Genomic DNA, 18,987 nt, shown 5'->3' with positions numbered 1-18,987 from the left:
GTCTTGTAGATCAATTTTTATTATTTCTTAAATACTTGAAAAAAAATTATGCTTTAAAACAACAACATATCATTACGCTTTAAGGGTTTTAGTTAGTTTTACTAATTGAGGCTATAAAAAAACACAAGAGTTTTCCAGAAGCTTTTGGACATCCAGCAGCTTTTTGAGAGAGCTAAAATCAAGGATAAAAAATTCAAAGTGCTTATATTAAGAGATATAATTAACATTATGGACAAGGATAACTACTACAAATAAGCTAAAGTTTTTAACGATATTTTACTGAAATTTAAAAATGAAAATAATTACGAAAGTTTTAAAAGCTATAATTTCTTTTTAATATTTAAAATGACTTTGAAATTCGAGGTAACTTAGGATGTCACAGATAGATTTTTTTTAATGTTATATATATTCAGACAGTTTTACGAAGATAAATAAATGAATAAAATAACTGTACCAAATTATATTGAAATTTCTTTCCTTTCGTGTTCCAAAAGAGCACAGAACAATCATTGTATTGCTCTTGAAGAATATTTAGTAACCTTTACAAAAACTTAAAAACAATAATGGAATTAAATATACTTTGTGCTGGCCAAGAGAATTTCAAAAAAGCATCTTTATTATCTAATAAAGCAATAAACATCTGCTACTAATAAAACAACCATAAATATTTGCTCAAAGTTTTTCAGTAAATTTCTATAAAAGGCAAAATTAAGGCAGTAACTTTAAGTTTTTTTTAGAATATTTTTTAAAGCCCCAAAATTCGAAAAAATAAATTATTAAGTTATTCAAAAATTTAAAATTTTTGAATAACTTTGCAAAGTTTTTTTAAAAGCTTTTTTATTAAGTATTTTAAAGTTTTCATAAAAGTAAAAAATGTTAAATCTACAAAATATTTTAAGTTGCAAATTTTTTCCTTGTCTAAAATAGTTTTGTAAATTTGGTTTAACAAGAAAAAATATGAGTAATTTTCTAAAATTTCTTTAAAAAACAAACAGCAAAGGCAATTTTATATTGCACAATTTGTTCTTTTTGAGTTTCGTTTCAACCAAGAAAACCACTGTATTGCTCCCAAATGTTTTAGGGAGGCCCAAAACTATAAAGAGATCGAATGTTTCTAAAATATTTTTCATCAGAATTCATGCAAGATTTATCTCGGCTGAAACATGGCTGAACAGGTTTTATAACTTTTCCCGATTTGCCATGCAGCTTATTTCATGGACGAGTTGATCCACCTGTCATTTGCTGATATATAAAACATGCGCTAAAGTTTTTCTTCTTTTTAACTTCTCTAAAAATATTAAGAGAATGTCATAAAATAAAAACAATGTGCATTCCATTTTATCAAGGACAAATTTTATTTATTTTTTGACATAAACAAATATTTTTTTTAAGGTTTGGATTTCGAATTCAAATATGTTTTATATTTGGCAATGCTAATTATATTAAATATTTGTCAAATATATTTCATATATTTGGCAAATATCTTATATAGTTGTTATTTTATATATTTGGAATAAATATATATTTGGCAATCTTAGAATAATTAAAACGCGAACTAAGACTTTTCTTCCTTAAAAATATTAAAAGAATGACTTAAATAAAAACAATGTCCTTTCTTTTTCTGAATGACATAATTTATTTATTTTTCACCGTAAACAAATATTCATTTTTGTTTTAATATTAGACTACAAATGCAAATATTTTATATAATTGGCATTTTTAATTACAAAGGGGCATTTTTAGTTACAAAGTGGCATTTTTAATTACAAAGTGGCGTTTTTAATTACTTATTATTAATTACATAGTTTCTCTTTTGCATTTCGAAATGAGAAAAACTAAAATTTTGATGTGTCAAAACTGAATGAAAACAGAATGAACTGAAAGATGAATCTTCTTGAAAGGAAAAAAGAACTATTTCATACTGAGTGTTTAGCAGATAGAATTTTTTATTAGATACGTATTTTAAAAAATATTCCATCACGCTAAGATTGAATACATAATAATGTTATGTCCACTGCATATTACGAATTATTTAACTACAGTTAACAAATAATGTAAGAAATGTATCCTCAATCAAACATCTATGTCCATTATATATTTCATTTTATTTTATGATCGGCGTTAGGCAGCCAATTTGATTCTGAGTTTACGAAAATCAATGTTCGACTCCGCTGCCCTGTAATTTTCAACCCAACCAAGAAGACAAGGGAATTTCTAAACTCAAAAATCGGGACAAATTTGCCTTCGTTGAGGACTTTTTGATGGAACTTACCCTCATTTGCGTAGCATGGAAAGGAAAACAACGAAAATCTTCCACGGTAAACCCGACACCAGAAGGATTCTTACCCATGATCCGTCTAAACCGAGAATACTTTTTGTCTGCACTGTGTTCAGTGCTAGCCAGAAGCAGAATTGAGCTGATATTCGAAATTGGTTCACCTCATTCACAGGCGAATATTCTGTTCTCTGAGCCACTGCGTATATTATCAGATAAGATATACAATTACATTACATAGTAAAAGTCATTTTCAAGATTTCATTAGACCCAATGAAAAAAAAATCCCAAAGCTTTAATAGGAATGTCGCCATAAATCTTGTCAAATCTGTATGTACACACAGTTTAGGAACGTATCGAAGTTTCCAAACTGGTGATAGGAATAATATCTACTATAATAGTATCAATTAATAATAATAGTAACTGCTAATAATAATAGTATCTATTTCGAAACATTTTTATGTAACTCCTTTTAAAGAAGCACAAATGAACAAACATAAAATTGCTTACCCGTATCTCACAAAATTTGTCCAATATGTCATAACAGCTTCAGAAAGTGAGCTCTCAGGCTTTGTGAAGTTTCTATGAAAGTGAGACAATGCTGTTACCAAAGGAGCTCCAAAAACATATGGCACATCTTCACCATGAATACATCCCATACGTTGATCATAATAACTTTCCTCTGTTTGATACATAAACACATATAAATAAGTTCCTTTTTGATACTTCTGTCTTAATTTTGAATGGTAATTGGCAGTTCTTATCAATGGAGCAACCACAAGAGCATCGCCCATTGCATCAACAGTAGAATCCAATACATTTATCGGGTGTTGGTCTGGTTTACTCCAATCTGTATATTCATTTACAACTGTTAAGAATATTTCCTGCAGATGATACGTAAATAGGTTTCTAACCAAAGTTCTTAGCAAACGATCTCTTCTAGAAACTTCAATACCAATACGATCTTCTTGGCTTGAGAATGTAAAATAATACTCGATTCTACTGACGCCCAACAGGAGATCGTACTGAGCAAAAATGTCGTTTTGCTTTTCCATCAATGTGGCTGGTTCTCCTGGAATCACAACCCCATCTATTGTTGGCCCAAAAGCAATGAGGTGATCTGGGACACTAAGGGGAGCGTTAAGAATGTCTTCTACAGGTCTCTTTCCAAGACAGGCTACAAGAGCTGCGTTGTCTTTTGTTGGACATTTTAAAAATGAAGCAATTTGCCGAGTGTAGGTCAATGCATCTCTAGCAATCGCAAAGGAACTTAGAGCTGAACCACTCTGTAATATGGCTCGTTGAAAGAGACCTACAAATTTTTGAAGGTTTATTTTAGTAAGCATAAGAAGAGAAGAAAATATTTAAGAACCAAACAAATAAAAATAATATTAATATGTATAATATGTATGCAATTATGATTAAAACAAATTAATACTAATAAGTTTTTAGATTTTCAGGAAATTGCTTATAATTATTTGTCATAATTCTTACGTTTTAATTATAAGAACATATTTTCTTAAATTTTGCATTTTAATATTGCAAATTTAATATTGAAATTAACAGTTACTTGCTATAAAAACTTCATAAAGTGATCTTGGAATATCTTTGACCTATACAGTTTCTTATAACTGTTTTATTCTTTAAAAGAATAAAACAATTATAAGAAACTGTATAGGTCAAAGATATTCCAAGATCACTTTATGAAGTATATAAACACATAAATCTTTTAAACAATGCATATAACTAACTTCTGTATTGAAAAAAAGTTTTCTTAAAAAGTAATAATCATCTTTTCATTATTTTATTGCAATCAATTCAGAATAATAATATAAAGTATCTGAAAACTTTTACACGTCTCTGTAAAAACTTAACTCTGTTGAATAAAGTATTGTGTGATCTGAAAACAAATCAATAGGACCTTTTTAAAAGTTATATTTCAAATAAAGTTTAAAATTTGAGTTTGACAATGTGAGTCAAATGCACTATAAAAGTAATTGAGAGAAATTACTGATTAGGCACATTTTAGTAGCAAATTTTAGTATTTTTTGTAATGATTTTTTAAAATAATTAAAATTAAAATTGTTGATTGTTTGATTGTTTCTGCCAGAAATGATTTTTAAAATAAGTACAAGTCACATAGGTACACATTGGTACAATATTATTTTGAATAACGCCTTTTGGTAGAAAGAAAGTACATATTTCAAAGCAATACACAGGCAGAACTATAATAGAACAGCATAACTTTATAAATATTATTAAACAAATGTGATATCACTATATTCCTCACTGCATTCATTACAAGTCCATTAATTATTTTCACTGCTTAAATGCCTTTAATTTTTTGAATCAAAATCACTGTTCATGAATCCTTTCAGCTATTGAGCCAGTTTGTATCGTAAAAGATAGTCTTTATATTTGTGTTGTGATTAACCGAACCTATTTTAATGCACAATATATCAATACCACGTTTACATTCTTGAATAAACTTTTAAAATCTAAATAAGGTCTGTGTGATGAATCTGGCACATTGATGCACATCACTCTAAATGTATGCAATTTTAAATGAAATACATTGCAATAGAACGAAAACACATTGATAAGAGAAATAAATTTAATGGTCAAAAACAAGTGAATATAGTTTTATGTTAAGATAAAATTAGAACATTAGATTCAATCATGCATATTTTTGTAACGTTATTTATGATGTTACTATTTTACAATAAAAAGTGCGTTTTAATAAATATCATTTAAAATGTATTTCGTTCAAAAATTAGCATAGGGATTGAAAAAAAATATTATGAATCAAAATTCACTAAATATTTTACTCAAAAATCTAAGGAAGCACCCAATCAATAAATGAAAACTAAGGTAGGAAATATATTATTAAAAATTAAATTCAATTGAATATTGCTTGGTATATATATGGAAAAAGAAGAGTTTATGAAAACAGTTTTTTTTAATTTAAATGAAATAATATGAAATGGTAACATAAAACATAAAAATTTAATAAAAGTATAGCATTGAGCGAAATACTACTTGAAGAAAGAATAAAGTTGAAATAAATCATAATTACAATAACCTACGACACAAATTACAAATTGCATAAATTACCTGCAATGAAATATATGTAGAGTATATAATATGAAAGTAAGTATTTTATTATTAAAATATTTTTATATACTATTGATTTAGGTATTTTTATTTTGAAAACTTTCTGGAGCATCAATATTATATCACTAAAGAAGATGTTGGAAATGTTTAATTATACATGAAACTATAATAACAAGATATTCTACCTCTAGCCAAAGGAGACAACATCAATAGGTTAACAAAGGCAGCACCATGGCCATGACCAAAGACCGTAACGTTTTTGGGATCACCGCCGAATTCCGGAATGTTTTCCTGAACCCAGTGCATTGCAGCCACCTGATCCATGATACCGTAATTGCCTCGAGAAGATTCATCTAAAGCAGGAAGGAAACCTGCAAGGAGCGGAAAGAAAAAAGTAGGACTTAGTGTCACTCTTAAAGACAATTTAAGATCACTGTACTCTCAATCAATGCTATTTTTCTTGTCTTTCCCTGGTTTCTTATTCTTTATTTATAGAAGACAAGACACATTTTATTAGATTTTCTGGGAAAACATGAGAAAAAATTAAAGCAGAAAATATTTCTTGAGAACAAAATCAGCTTGGTTGCAGAATAATTAATAACTCTTTATAAAAAAACTGTTTTACTTTTTAATAAAATATTGTTTTGTAACAGCATGCGCTATTATTTTATTTTGACCCATTGCAAAATATCATTTTTTTAACAGAAATTTTTTTTAAAACTAAAAACACATTAAATGTTAAGATATAACCAAATAAAATTATATTTAGCACACTGTAAACAATTTCAGATCAAATTACTGTAAAAACTTGCCAGCACTCAGGGCACCGCTACTTCTTACCATGAAACCCATTTTTATCGGTGCATATTAAGGAACAAAAAATCTGAGACACTGTAATTTTTTTACAGTAATAGTTACAATTATTCACTGAATAACTCTAATTTAACAAATATTACTGCAAAAATTAAGGTACACTATTTTACAGTAAAAATGAATTTTATGGATGAGTGTGCCGGTACTTTGTACCGATATTTAATCAGGAATATTTTACAGTGTACTAACACTGGGTGATATTTGTATTTTTCTATCGTGAATCGGGTGGTATTTATCTATCGTGATACATTGTCAGAAATTTGTTCCGTGACATAGACTCAGTTTGTGTTAATCACTGTTTTTGTTATCAAGGTAAAATTTATTAATACTTACAATAATATAAATCTATTACATCCGCTGTATTACAATATTCGCAATTTATTACTCTCGATAATAGACGTGATAATATTGATTTCAAAAATTATGACATCAATTTATGTATTTTAAGATTTATCATAATCGGTAATTATTATGATATTCATGAATTAGATAAGTATCATCACTGATAAAATCTGCGATAATGTTATGAAGAATACTTATCAATTCCGATTATAAAACCAATAATACCATTATTAATAATCATGGTAAATTTGATGATTATTGCAAAACGCGATGTTCGGGATATTACGTATTCTGATTTTAAGAATCTAAATTCTTTTTTTATAATTTTATTTAGATCTATTGCGAATAATCATTTATGTTTATAGGAACAAATTTTAGAAAAAAATAAAGGTGGGGAAATGATAAGATGTAACCAAGTAAAAAATATATTTACCACCAACGCTAGGGGATATCTGTTTTTTTTTCTTTACTTAATATCGCGATACATTGTTATAAATTGATTTTCAAAGAGATACCACGCTTCATTAAATTTGCCTCATTCATTGTTTTTGTTTTTATTAGCACTTACGATTATGTCATTTCATTGCATCATTGGTATTATAATATTTGTTATTTATATTTATCGATAATATTGAATCGAATAATGTATTTATCAACTTGCGATATTTATCGACTTTTTTTATTTCGTAACCGGCTTTTGAAAGTCGACTCAATTCTGGATTTGTGACTTACAATGTTCCTCTTCGCAGCCCTGTAATTTTGAACCCAACTCAGAAAAAAGTTGAACTCCTGGATCAAGCATTTTTAGCAAAGTAACCTTCGATGAGAATTTTTTATGGAACTTACCGACATTTGCGTTATTTGAAGACGGAAACTTAGAAAAATTCCCACGGATAGTCAGAAGTCTAACTCATGATCCGTCGAATAGTGAGGATATTTCACATTCGCACTGCCATCAGTACATTCTATTAATAGAATTCATATCAACTAGCCACAGCTGAAATTCGATACAGGGTCACTTTATTGAGAGCTTTGCACTGTATCCCCTGAGCCATCACGGCAAATGATATTCATAAATTTGATAAATGCCATCAATTATAGGAATCTGCTATTTTATTATATTGGATATTTAATAATAACATTGTTAATTAGGATCTATTCGATATTTAGTATAAAACATGTTATAAGAGATATATTGCGAGAATATCTCATTAAGTATCATTAAAGCAACGTTTTAATCAATATTTTACGATATATTGGAATTTACTTCCAGCACTATTTTGCGTATAATTCTTTTTTCAAGTAAATACTTCGTCACGTTATATTATTTTAAGTTTAAACTTTTTTTCAAAAATAAATTATTTATTTCAGTTATATATTATGTATAAATACGTTTTGATATTTAACAAAAAAAAAACATTCTTGTTGCGAACTTTTTGCTTTTCATTATAGACTTTTATAAATTTACTATTTTTATGTGAAATATCTAAATAAAATCCATATAATTTTTTTTTTGTAAGGAGTTAATATCCTCAATTTATTTTTTGATATGTGATGATGTGAGTATCATATTATATCATAAAAATTTCGCTTCAGACTGTTCAGAATAAATAATTTATATACATTCCTAAACCAATTCTTAAGACGTGAAAAAACTATCAATTCTCTAACTTCGAAGGAGTTACCACTTTTCATAATTAATACACGTTTGATTTCACAGAGAAAAGTCTCGATTTTATCAACTCTGCTTAAAATATTTTACACGCAATTAAATGCCCTTAAAATGGAGGATAACAAATATTAAACATTAATTTTCTTTGCTTTTTAACAGCGTTTTTATTTATAAATCTCCAGTCACAAAAAATGACTGAATATTTGATAATAATAAAAGTTCAATTCTTAGAAATGATCTTGAAAGACTTACGAAATTTTTATATTTAGAAGAGTCATTATATATATATATATATATATATATATATTTTCCTGATTTTTGTAATATGTATTGAATTTGTTACATGCAGTGGAACCTACACACAANTATATATATATATATATTGTACCCTTTTTTACACATACATTTTCCATATAGTTTTTAATAGTTTTATTATCGAACAGTAAACTCAAAGCAAAATAAGCTATTTAATTTGGAAGTGAGTAGTTTAAGTGAGTAGTTTATTTTTGAAAGATTACATTTAAATGTAATCTTTTCAAGAATAACATTTTTTTTTCTTAATAAATTACATATCGAATTTTCTATGTTAATAATAAATGATTAAATGAAATGAATATTGTTATAAAATATTTTTTTATGAATAAGTAGTTAAAATTTGCCATCCATTTGTTGAACCATAAAGATTTTTTATGATATGTTGTTTTCAGATTTAAGTTATAATTGTTCGGAGACTAATGTGAAACTTAAATTCCCAAACCATTTTTTATTTAAACTATTCGAAGACTCTAATGGAAAAAATATTTTGACTTTACTAAATCAAATTTTCATTCATTATTAAAAGGAAAAGTTTTTTTGATGTTATAAATTAGAATATCGATTCTTTCTATCCAGTGTAAAATATTTCGAATACAATTAAATGCATGATAGATGAAGGGTAACAAATATTAAATATTCTAAATAGTAAATTTTGCAAGATCCCTTTAATGCATAAAATCTCTGAAATACTGTCTAGAATAAAATGCACCATAAATCTCATAGTTTTAAAATTAAGCTAATCTAATATAATGTCATTTTGGAGAGTATGGCCTCTTATTTATGATCCTTTTTTAGTTTTATCATCGGAAGGTAAACTCAAACAAAAAAGAAAAATTAGCTAAATTTTGAAGTCTGTAGTTATGTTTTATACGTTTCTAACGCATTTCCTAAATGAAAAGTAGTCTCGATTTCAGGATAAAATATGCATTCGCTTTTGATAGCCGAGAGAATTGCTTTTGGTTGAAAAATGCAAATCATATTTCATATATCATTTTCGTTTTGCAACCATGCTGCAATGTTTTTCAAAATGATCGAATAAAAAATTGTAATAGGTTTAGCGCATATGCTTATTTCGATGGATTTTTATCATGATGATGAGCATTATTGCAGAAAGTCATATTTTATTTTTTTAATGTTAAAATAAATATTTCATATTTTAAAATTTATGTTGATATGCATAGATAATTATTCAGAAGTCATGGCAAACATGCATTCGGTTAAATGATTTTTAATTATTATGAAATTGTCGCTTACAATACGTCTATAACTTTATATGGAATAAATATTTCAAAATAAATCGAGGAACACCCACAACTATTGTGGGTGTTTCTGTGGGAACATCCACAACTGGTGTTATAAGATTAAAAACAGATTACGATATTGGAAGAAAGTAAATTAAATTATTTTGAGTTTAAATACGTTTTTTGCATGCTTTTTTAAACTATTAGTTTTCTTATTGCGTTTAAGTATTTTGGCAAAATATAAATTTTTTTTGAGTTATAGTAGTAAGAAGATTTAAAGCATAAATTTGAAACAGTTCAATATATTCTTTTTTTAAAATTACTTTTAAACAGATACTCAACTAAAAATTTGTTCAGCCATGATAAAAATGGTATCTTCAACCACAACATGGTGGGAATTTGCAGAATCCCTAATAAAGTGTCAAAGTCATTTGTAATCAAATTCAAAAAGAAATAATCTTCATGACATTATGGTTTGACTTTGAATATAAGTTTGCGGCGAAATTGAAAAAACTTCTGATTCGATGCGATTTAAAATCCAAAACTAAATAGGTTGTAAATTAAAACAATAATTACACATTACCAATTTCATGGTTTAATAATTTTAAGGTTCAAATGTATTACATTTATATTTTTCATTCAAGTTTCCTCTTAAAAAAGGCCAAGTAAGATATTTAATGTGAAAGAGTTCCTTATTTAAAAATTGACAAAACATGACAAATAAATTAATTTAGATTTTGTATGAAATTTTAAAAGTAGAAGTGGAATCTGAAACCTAAAAAAATAGGGATCAGATAACACGATTCGTTACGCTTAAAGTAATATGTTAATATTACTTTCAGTATTATTTGAATTTCTTCAAAAACTTTCTGTTTTAAAATATAAGAAAAACTGACTTACAAAATTTCAATTCCTTAGCAAATAAAAAAAGAGCTCTGCAAATATCATTAAATTTAAATGATCTTGCAGAAGAAAAATTTCTTTTCATATACTGAAATAAAAATGAGAAAAAAAACTGAAATTACAAAAACAAGTTAAATATAAAAACTTTTTTCGAAAAGAATTTTCACTCTTAAGTTGCTTGCTATATTTGTTTTCATGTTTCTTTTAATGTCATTTTTAGAGCACTGCTGTTTTTAGTGAAAACATTTAACTTTTTATTATTATCTCCCTAGTTGTAAAGCACAACATCTCACAAAATTTTTAAAGTGATATTTTTTAACAGAATCTTCATTACAACTTGCAGCAACGATATTTATAGACTGTCACTTCGCATCTGATGTTGATATCTATCTCTTACTTTTAGAGCTCCGCATTGTCTAAATGCGACCTTAAGTTTTTTCTACTGTTATAAAGTTTTTTTCTTCAAGATCTGAAATTCGCCTGTTTGGAGTAAGAAAAGAAGTATTCTTAAAGATCTTTCTTCTTTTCTTTACGTTAACTGAGCATTTCAAACTGAGCGATAAGGTGTGACGAAATCTTTTAGAAACGCAATCACAAAAAAAGGGTTTTTTCCCCTCCTTTTAGAACATTTTATTTCCTTTAACTAGCGTAAGTTTCTTTGTGAATTGAACTAAAAAGCAAAGCTTGATGGTTATTAAACTGAGAAAACTGTCACGTGACTAAAATCCTTCTAACAATTTTTTCACTGTTTATCTAAGAAAAAAAATGAGAATGTTAGTCAGCAAACGTTGTATTTATTTTAACGTTACATTTCTAATATCATATTTAATGAAATTATATATTTAAAACGATGATACTGTCGCGATTAAAAGCTAAAAGTGTTAAAATCTCTTTATGAGGCATTCAAAAATTATATCAAAAAACTATTATATGAATGCAGACGCATGCAAACATGCACTTAAGAAAAGTATGGTCAAGATTACCAGAATACGCTAATTTTACCATGTTTCTGAAACTACAGAAACACCATATGATAAAAAAAAACTCGGTTAATTTTAACTTACCGCTTTGGTAATTATTTTGGTGAAATTATGGAAAAAAATATTATTTTATAATAATCTGTGATAAAATTTGGTAAATGTGATAAAAGTTGTTGATTTTATCATAATACCTTAGAGTATGGCTTAAAAAACTTTTATTGGGATAAAATTTACTTTTCACTTATATATTTTTTTGTCAATGTGCGGTAATAAAAGCTATAATTTTGAAAACCAGAGTTTCCTTATGAGAATACAAATTACCAAATGAATGTTTTAATACAGTATATTTCCGTCCAAAATTTTGATAATTTTCTACCATAAATATCAATACCAAACACTATATTGTAATTTTACCAGATCTTTTACTCCGAGTACAACTATAACAATATCATTGTTTTTACGTTGGAGTTAATTCCAAAATTCTATATTTTTTATTCATTTTTTTTTAGTTTTTGAAGTTTGCTAAATTAGCAAAAAATAATAACAATATAAATTTTTTATATATATATTACATTTAAAGTTATTAAGAATTTTATTTTTTTTAATTTTATTTTATGACCGCCGTTGAACAGTCGACCCAATTTTTGGTTTTACGACTACTAATGTTCAACGCCGTAGCCTTGTAATTTTGAACCAAGACAAGGAAACCCCTGGATCGGTACCCCCAGAGATATTGATTTGTTATGGGAACATGGAGGACATTGAGACTCGACAGATTTAACGTGCATCACTCACCATTTACTACACGGGGAGTCTTCGACCGGCGGGGACCGAACCCACAAACTCTTCGACATGGGCCCGGCACCCCACTGACCAGGCTATCCCGGCCTTTATTTATTAAGAATTTAAAGTTATTAGTTATTAATAATCCTGGAAAAAACTATATAATTCAATAGTTATTTTAACGTTCATCATTTTACCGAAAAAGTTCGCCATATTGTCTTACAACATTCATATACTTAAACTGCAGTAACACTTTTAAAGGATAATAACGTTAACAAATTTTCAAGAAGCTTTTTTGAATTACATTGAAATATTCATTATGATTTAAAAGATGCGTGCTGAAATTATAATTCACTTACGCTATGTGTGCTTTTACATTAAAGTAAGTTTCCGATTTTTTAACGGTTTTTACATAAATCACAAAACATTAAAACGGCAAAGAAAAATTATAATTATTTTTAAAAAAATATAGTCATTTCTTATGAGTTCTACATTTGAAATTATTTTAAATTTAAAAATTCAACTATGCTGTTTCAATAATAGTAAAAATTCTTTTTAGAAGATGGTACAGTTATTGATTCTATTTTTTTTTGTTGCTACAATTAATGCTAATTTTAAACGAAAAATTTCTCCATATAGACATTTTGTTTGCGTTCATTCATCGAACATATATGTTTGGTTCGAAAATAATTTCAAATTTTATCTTCTTTTAAATTGATTTTCGTTTGGTAATTGAATAGTAGTAAAATGTATTACTAATTTGTTTACATAATATATTAGCTTAAAAATGTAAATCGTAGTGAATTGAAATTACAATATCTGTTTCAAAATATACATAGTAAAACATTAACTTTTTGATGAAGTGCTTAGCTGCAGTTTTGATTTTGTTAGAAAAATAGCACACGACAATACAGTTATAGATTTTAAAACATTAATCAAGCTGTCATAACATTTTTAGAAAGTAATAGTTTAGCTTAATAAATAATAAATAAAATGTAAATAATATTCTAGTTATATTCGATAACATGCCTTACTCGAATTTTATTTTTTATGCAAAAATATCAAAACATTTTTGAATTTCAATTCATTAAATTAATCTATTATTACAACAATATTATTTGAAATATCATATTCGACAATAGACGTAGCAAAAATATAGCTAATCCTCTTACAGTACCGAAATTAAATCATGTGGAATCAAATCATGATCTTTTCGCTTCTAAAACTAATTTGGCATTCTGGCAAAATACTTGGCGCTGTCAGTAGCCTAATTCCCGATTTGTTAGAACGGAAAATGCCAAACAAAAGTCGACTTAAGTTTTCTCTTAGAAGCTTCCGGTATGACATCCGAGGATTAAAGCAGTGACATTTTGCGACAGACTTTCCTAAAAGGTTTGCCACTCATTTTGATAACTCTGAAATGATATTAATTTTAAGAGAAAGTAAAGTTTTTTGCTTTTGTTTCGCGCAAACATTATTTTTATTTATTCAGTTAACTTTAATAAACTTCGTATTACGTAGCCTTTAACGCCAATTTCTTTCACATCTAGAGCATTTGACTCAGTTTTATGTCACAAAAAGGGTAGTTGTAGAAAAATAACATCCCTATTAGTACACTGTAAAAAATGGAAACTAGATTATCACAAAACTTTCTCTGCTTTTGACGAAATTATTACCTGGTCAATGCTCCAAGCAATAATTTCGTCAAGGTGACAAAATAACTATTTTCACTTCTTCGAGGAAATGAACTTCGTCAAAATTGAAAAAATATTGCGTCATTCTACTTTTTTTCAAAAACAAAGAACGTAGTGCCTACTGTATCTACCGTTTTTTATAATTAGTTTAACCTAAGCACCATATATACGGCACGGAACAACAAGAACAAATAGATAAATTACACCCATGCCCGAAGAGGAATTCGAACTCCAGATCTTCTTGGTACAAGATGAACTTTTTGCCCACCATTCAACTGGTCAGCCTAATTTGCCTGTTCATTTTCGATTGTCTAGTCTTTATTCTACTTTTGACGTTCCAGTTAACAATCTCTCACAATGCACTACAAAGAGGTTTCGTATTGAGAAAACACTTTCGTCATACATTTAAGAGTTCGCGTTTCGTCCCAAATCACCTGATATTGTGACAAAATAATTCTCAAAATTAATTAAATACTGCTCAAGGATTGCCGAATCATTAAAATTGAGAGTTTTATTTCTGAGAGTGTATTAAATTCAAATATTTTCAGTGAATTGGAATTAGTTATTTAGTTCTTAAATTAAATTTAATGTCAATTGTTTAATTATTATAATTTGTTATGTTTGTGTTATGTAAACTCCTTTTTAAGAATGAGTTATTAATTTCTGTGTCAAAGTTTATTCTCGGAAATATCAAAACAATTTCGCTAACATAAATTATTACAAAACTTATTATTACTCACAAAAATTATTATTACTTGCAAAAAATTGTATTACTTACAAACTTAATAATTACTTAGAAAAAACTTTCTGCACCTATACTGTTAAAAATTTTACTGAGCGTAAACCCATAATAACATTAAAATACAAGGTTTTCTTTAGCATCTTTTCAAACATTGCAGAAAATTCGATCGATATTATAATTCAAGGAATCAATTTTAGGCAAAATATTTAGCAATTAAATTATAAGTTGCTTAATAGTAATAATATAAGTTGCTTAATAGTAATAATATAACAGTTGCTAACGCAGATAATCATTTGAAGTATTTCAGTCATATAAGTCCTCTGTCATGCAAGATTCAAAACAAAACTACTTCGTGATTCAGTATCAGCTGATACAAACTAGTAAGGAAGGTAGGACTCATCATAAGAACTGAAAATTGTAAAGCAACCCATTGTCGGAAAAATTGCCGTACGCCATGAGGGGCATTACAGTATTACGCTGGTGCCCTTTAAAATTATTTATTTGTTTTTCTAAATTATTTAAATTTTATGTTTTTAATAGTTATTGCAGAATATTGCATTCAAAGGGCTCAATAGTCGTTTTATCGTCATTGAATGAATTGGCTCCCAATTCGGTGGGCTTATTGATTTTGTTTCCAAATCAATAAATTTCTGTAAAAACAGCTTCTTCAGACCCTATTCTTAAGCAATTTAATGCAGTTTTCATGAGAAAACGTAATAATCATAAGAAAATTAAGGTAGTTTAGGCAGATATTAACGAGTATACAAAGTCAAAGATGCAAGAACAGGCGCATAAAATTGAATGAACCTAGCAGCTTACAATGAAGTTTAGACCAAGGGTTAATATACAACTCACAATTTTTTATTACTTTATTGTGAAGTGATCTACCTAAGAAACAGTTTGATGATGTATTTTTTTTATTATCCTTACGTTATATAAGTAAAATGCAACTGGAAAAAAAACAACGCGCATGAAATAATACCTTGACACATTTTAATAATACAAATTATGTAATATTAATGCTTTCTTTGCAACTCTTAATCCGGATGAAATTATTAAAAAGGCTGGCAATTTATCAATTTTTTATGTCCTGAGTGTTTCTAACCAAAAGTGTGTATATATAATTGTGGTTACCATTCTAAGCAAAACCTCCAGAGAGTTTCATAATAATCCTTGAAAAATTATAGCTGCAGTTAATCGCGAAATTTTACGAACATTGTAAAATTACGGTAAAATATACCGGCACTCATGGTACCGGTACTGCTCATCGTGAAATTCATTTTCATGTCTGATATTCCTTAATTTTATACAATAATAATTACCGTAAAATCACTTAATCACTTTAATTCAATCAATATTGCAGTAAAATTTACGGTATAGGTGCTAAAAGTGTTTTTATAATAATAGGCGGTAAAAATGTTTTTATGACAAAACGGATTTTACAGAAGATGCACTAAATAGACGATACTCCGGAATTCCGAGTATATGATTTCTGGATGTTGGGAAAGAAACCTGTACAGGTAAACAGTAAATAGTACAATATATATATATATATATATATATGTAACATAAAAAGCTTCAATTAATCTTTTTATGTTAGTTTCTTTGCTATAAAACTTCATCCTAATTAATTATTCTAAACGAAATACTTTCTCANATTCCTAGTTTCCCCTCCCAGGGGGATGGTGTTTACCAACAGGATAATGCACCATGTCATAAGGGTCGAATCATCATGGATTGTTTCGAGGAACATTCCAGTGACTTTCAAGTCATGTCTTAGCCCCCAAATTCACCCGACCTTAATCCAAAAGAGCATTTGTGGTCCTACTTGGAAAACCAAATTCGTGCTGCCACGCTACCCCCTCGCAATGTGAGGGAATTGCAGGACCAGTTGGTGAGCGCTTGGTACCAAATACCTCAGACAACCTATCAGCACCATTTGGAATCAAAACTGCTAGCACCTTGGCGGGTGCAAGCAGTTTTGAGGGCTGAAGGTGGTCCTACATGTCATTAGCAGGGTGGTCGTAATGCAATGGCTCTTCGGTGTGTGTGTATATATATATCTATATTGATATAGATATAGATATATACACCATACGTGTTTAAGTAAATGAATGCGTCATACATGTTGTTTTTTCCAAAAGCATAATTTTTTAGTCCAATTTTTCAATTGCAAGCAGTTTTTTTTTAAAATTTAAATGTTAATATTTCGATACTTTAATATTAACTAAAAACTTCCGTACTTACTGATTGATTTTAATTCTTTAGATTTTATGCTAGAATGTATATCAAATCGGTTTACTCGAAAACGTATTTCAAATTGGCCTAACTTAATTACGAGCATGATTTTCAAATCAAAAAATACAAGATAGTATATCAATCTTTCGAATGTAGGATAGCGTCAGTGAATGAGAGGTTGATCCAACTTGTAAACCAGTAATAATATTAAAGTAAACTATTTTTATTAGAGAGTTTTCATATCCAAATATGATTCCCAAAATAAATTTTTGAATCCAGTATACAGGTCATATCTTTTGGTGACAGGATTTTTTTCAACCTCTTATGTAATCAATTTCATTATGTAACAATTAATTATGTATTTAAAATACTTCTTTATTTTAAAAAAAATTTTATTTTTGATAAACACAACAAAAAAAAGGAAAGAAAGAAAGATAGAAACAAAGAAACACAGAAAGATAGAAAGATAGAAACAAAGAGTTATGTTTTTCTTATTTCCATAGAATATGCATCAAAACTTATTTTAACATTTTTAAACTTGTTTTGCTCCACTACAATTTAAGTAACGAAAATAAATATTATCTTTTTCAAGAAATTTCACTGTATTTCAGAGATTTCACTAGATTAATGATTTTAGAAGAATTCTTTTAAATTTTTATACCTATTAAATCTATTTTCAACTGTAACTTGCATTCGTGCACCTGCTCCTCATAATAAATGATCGTAAAGGTTTATTTAGAAAAATTGGCTTTTCTGTGTTTTCGCGTGAAGAAGTAAAAAATACGTTAGATTTTTTTGCCTAACATTTACACATAGAAACACTCCAGTTGAGATCTAAAAAAATAATCGAAGAGTAAAAAAAAAGTTCTTGAGTTTCTGTTTATCACAAAATTAATTTAGCTTAAAAATATAAAGGGAAATTAAGCTTCTAAAATTAAAATAAAAGATCTTACGGCAAGTTAAATGAAAGCTGTAAAGTTTTTAAAAAAATTAATAGGACACATAGTAATTCAAAGAGATATTTTATTTACAGCTGTTTTAAGTTTGTAAGTTAATTAGTTTGCTTAAATGTTTTTCTTTTTTCCATAGAATTAACAAACTGCTTAATTACTTATTTTTGCTCTTAATAAATTGACTAAGAGAAAATACTATATATTCCTTCACTATTTATTTATTAAATATAGTTCCAAAAATTCGTTGAGTTTTTGCTTAGCTCAGAATTTTTTAACATAAAAATATAAAAAGTAAAGGCATTTATAAAAATTAAAATTAAAATTAAAATTCATATAACTAATCAAATATTTAAAGCTGTAGTGGTTTTAAAGAAGTAATAAAACTCATAGAAATCAATAGAGATATTTTATTTAAAGCAAGTTTTAGTAACCTACTTAATTTGTTTATATATTTGTATTAGTTTAATTGTAATAACAAATCGTTTAAGTGTATACTTTATTTTTTAATAAAGTGATGAACAACAAATAATATTTCATTACTATTATTTTACTACTCTAGTTCTAGTTAGTATGAGGATTGATTTGATAGGCAATTTAGTGATATCAAAAAATAACCAAAATCATTCAATACTATTGTGCAAGGAAAACAAGTATTTTTGTCTACCCTTAGCTAGAAAATCAATCAGTAACTTGTACCGATTAGTTCGATTGTAACTTGCAATAACTGCATAAAATTTTACTAACCTAACGTAAACATTTGTGGAAATATTAACATTTATATAAAAATATATTTCTTTTTTTGTCTTAAATTTTCTTTTGCTATAACTTAAAAACATTTAATAAAATTTTAAAAAATTTTTGA

The 18,987-nt window shown here is 27.4% G+C and overlaps 1 protein-coding gene across 2 annotated transcripts in view; it reads right to left on the bottom strand.

Annotated features, from left to right (window-relative positions):
- LOC107438596 (neuroligin-4, X-linked) overlaps nt 1-18,987 on the bottom strand; it is a 161,311-nt gene that overhangs the window by 43,508 nt on the left and 98,816 nt on the right. For both annotated transcript variants that reach the window (XM_043053825.2, XM_043053821.2), the window contains exons 3-4: nt 5,575-5,760; nt 2,786-3,587 (exon numbers count right to left, since the gene is read on the bottom strand). In XM_043053825.2, the coding sequence (XP_042909759.1) occupies nt 2,786-3,587; nt 5,575-5,760 (988 nt within the window). The remainder of the gene's footprint in view (nt 1-2,785; nt 3,588-5,574; nt 5,761-18,987) is intronic.

Source organism: Parasteatoda tepidariorum, chromosome 2 (assembly GCF_043381705.1).
Source record: "Parasteatoda tepidariorum isolate YZ-2023 chromosome 2, CAS_Ptep_4.0, whole genome shotgun sequence".
In the NCBI taxonomy this organism is placed as follows: domain Eukaryota; kingdom Metazoa; phylum Arthropoda; class Arachnida; order Araneae; family Theridiidae; genus Parasteatoda; species Parasteatoda tepidariorum.
This window is presented reverse-complemented; position numbering and strand designations above follow the sequence as displayed.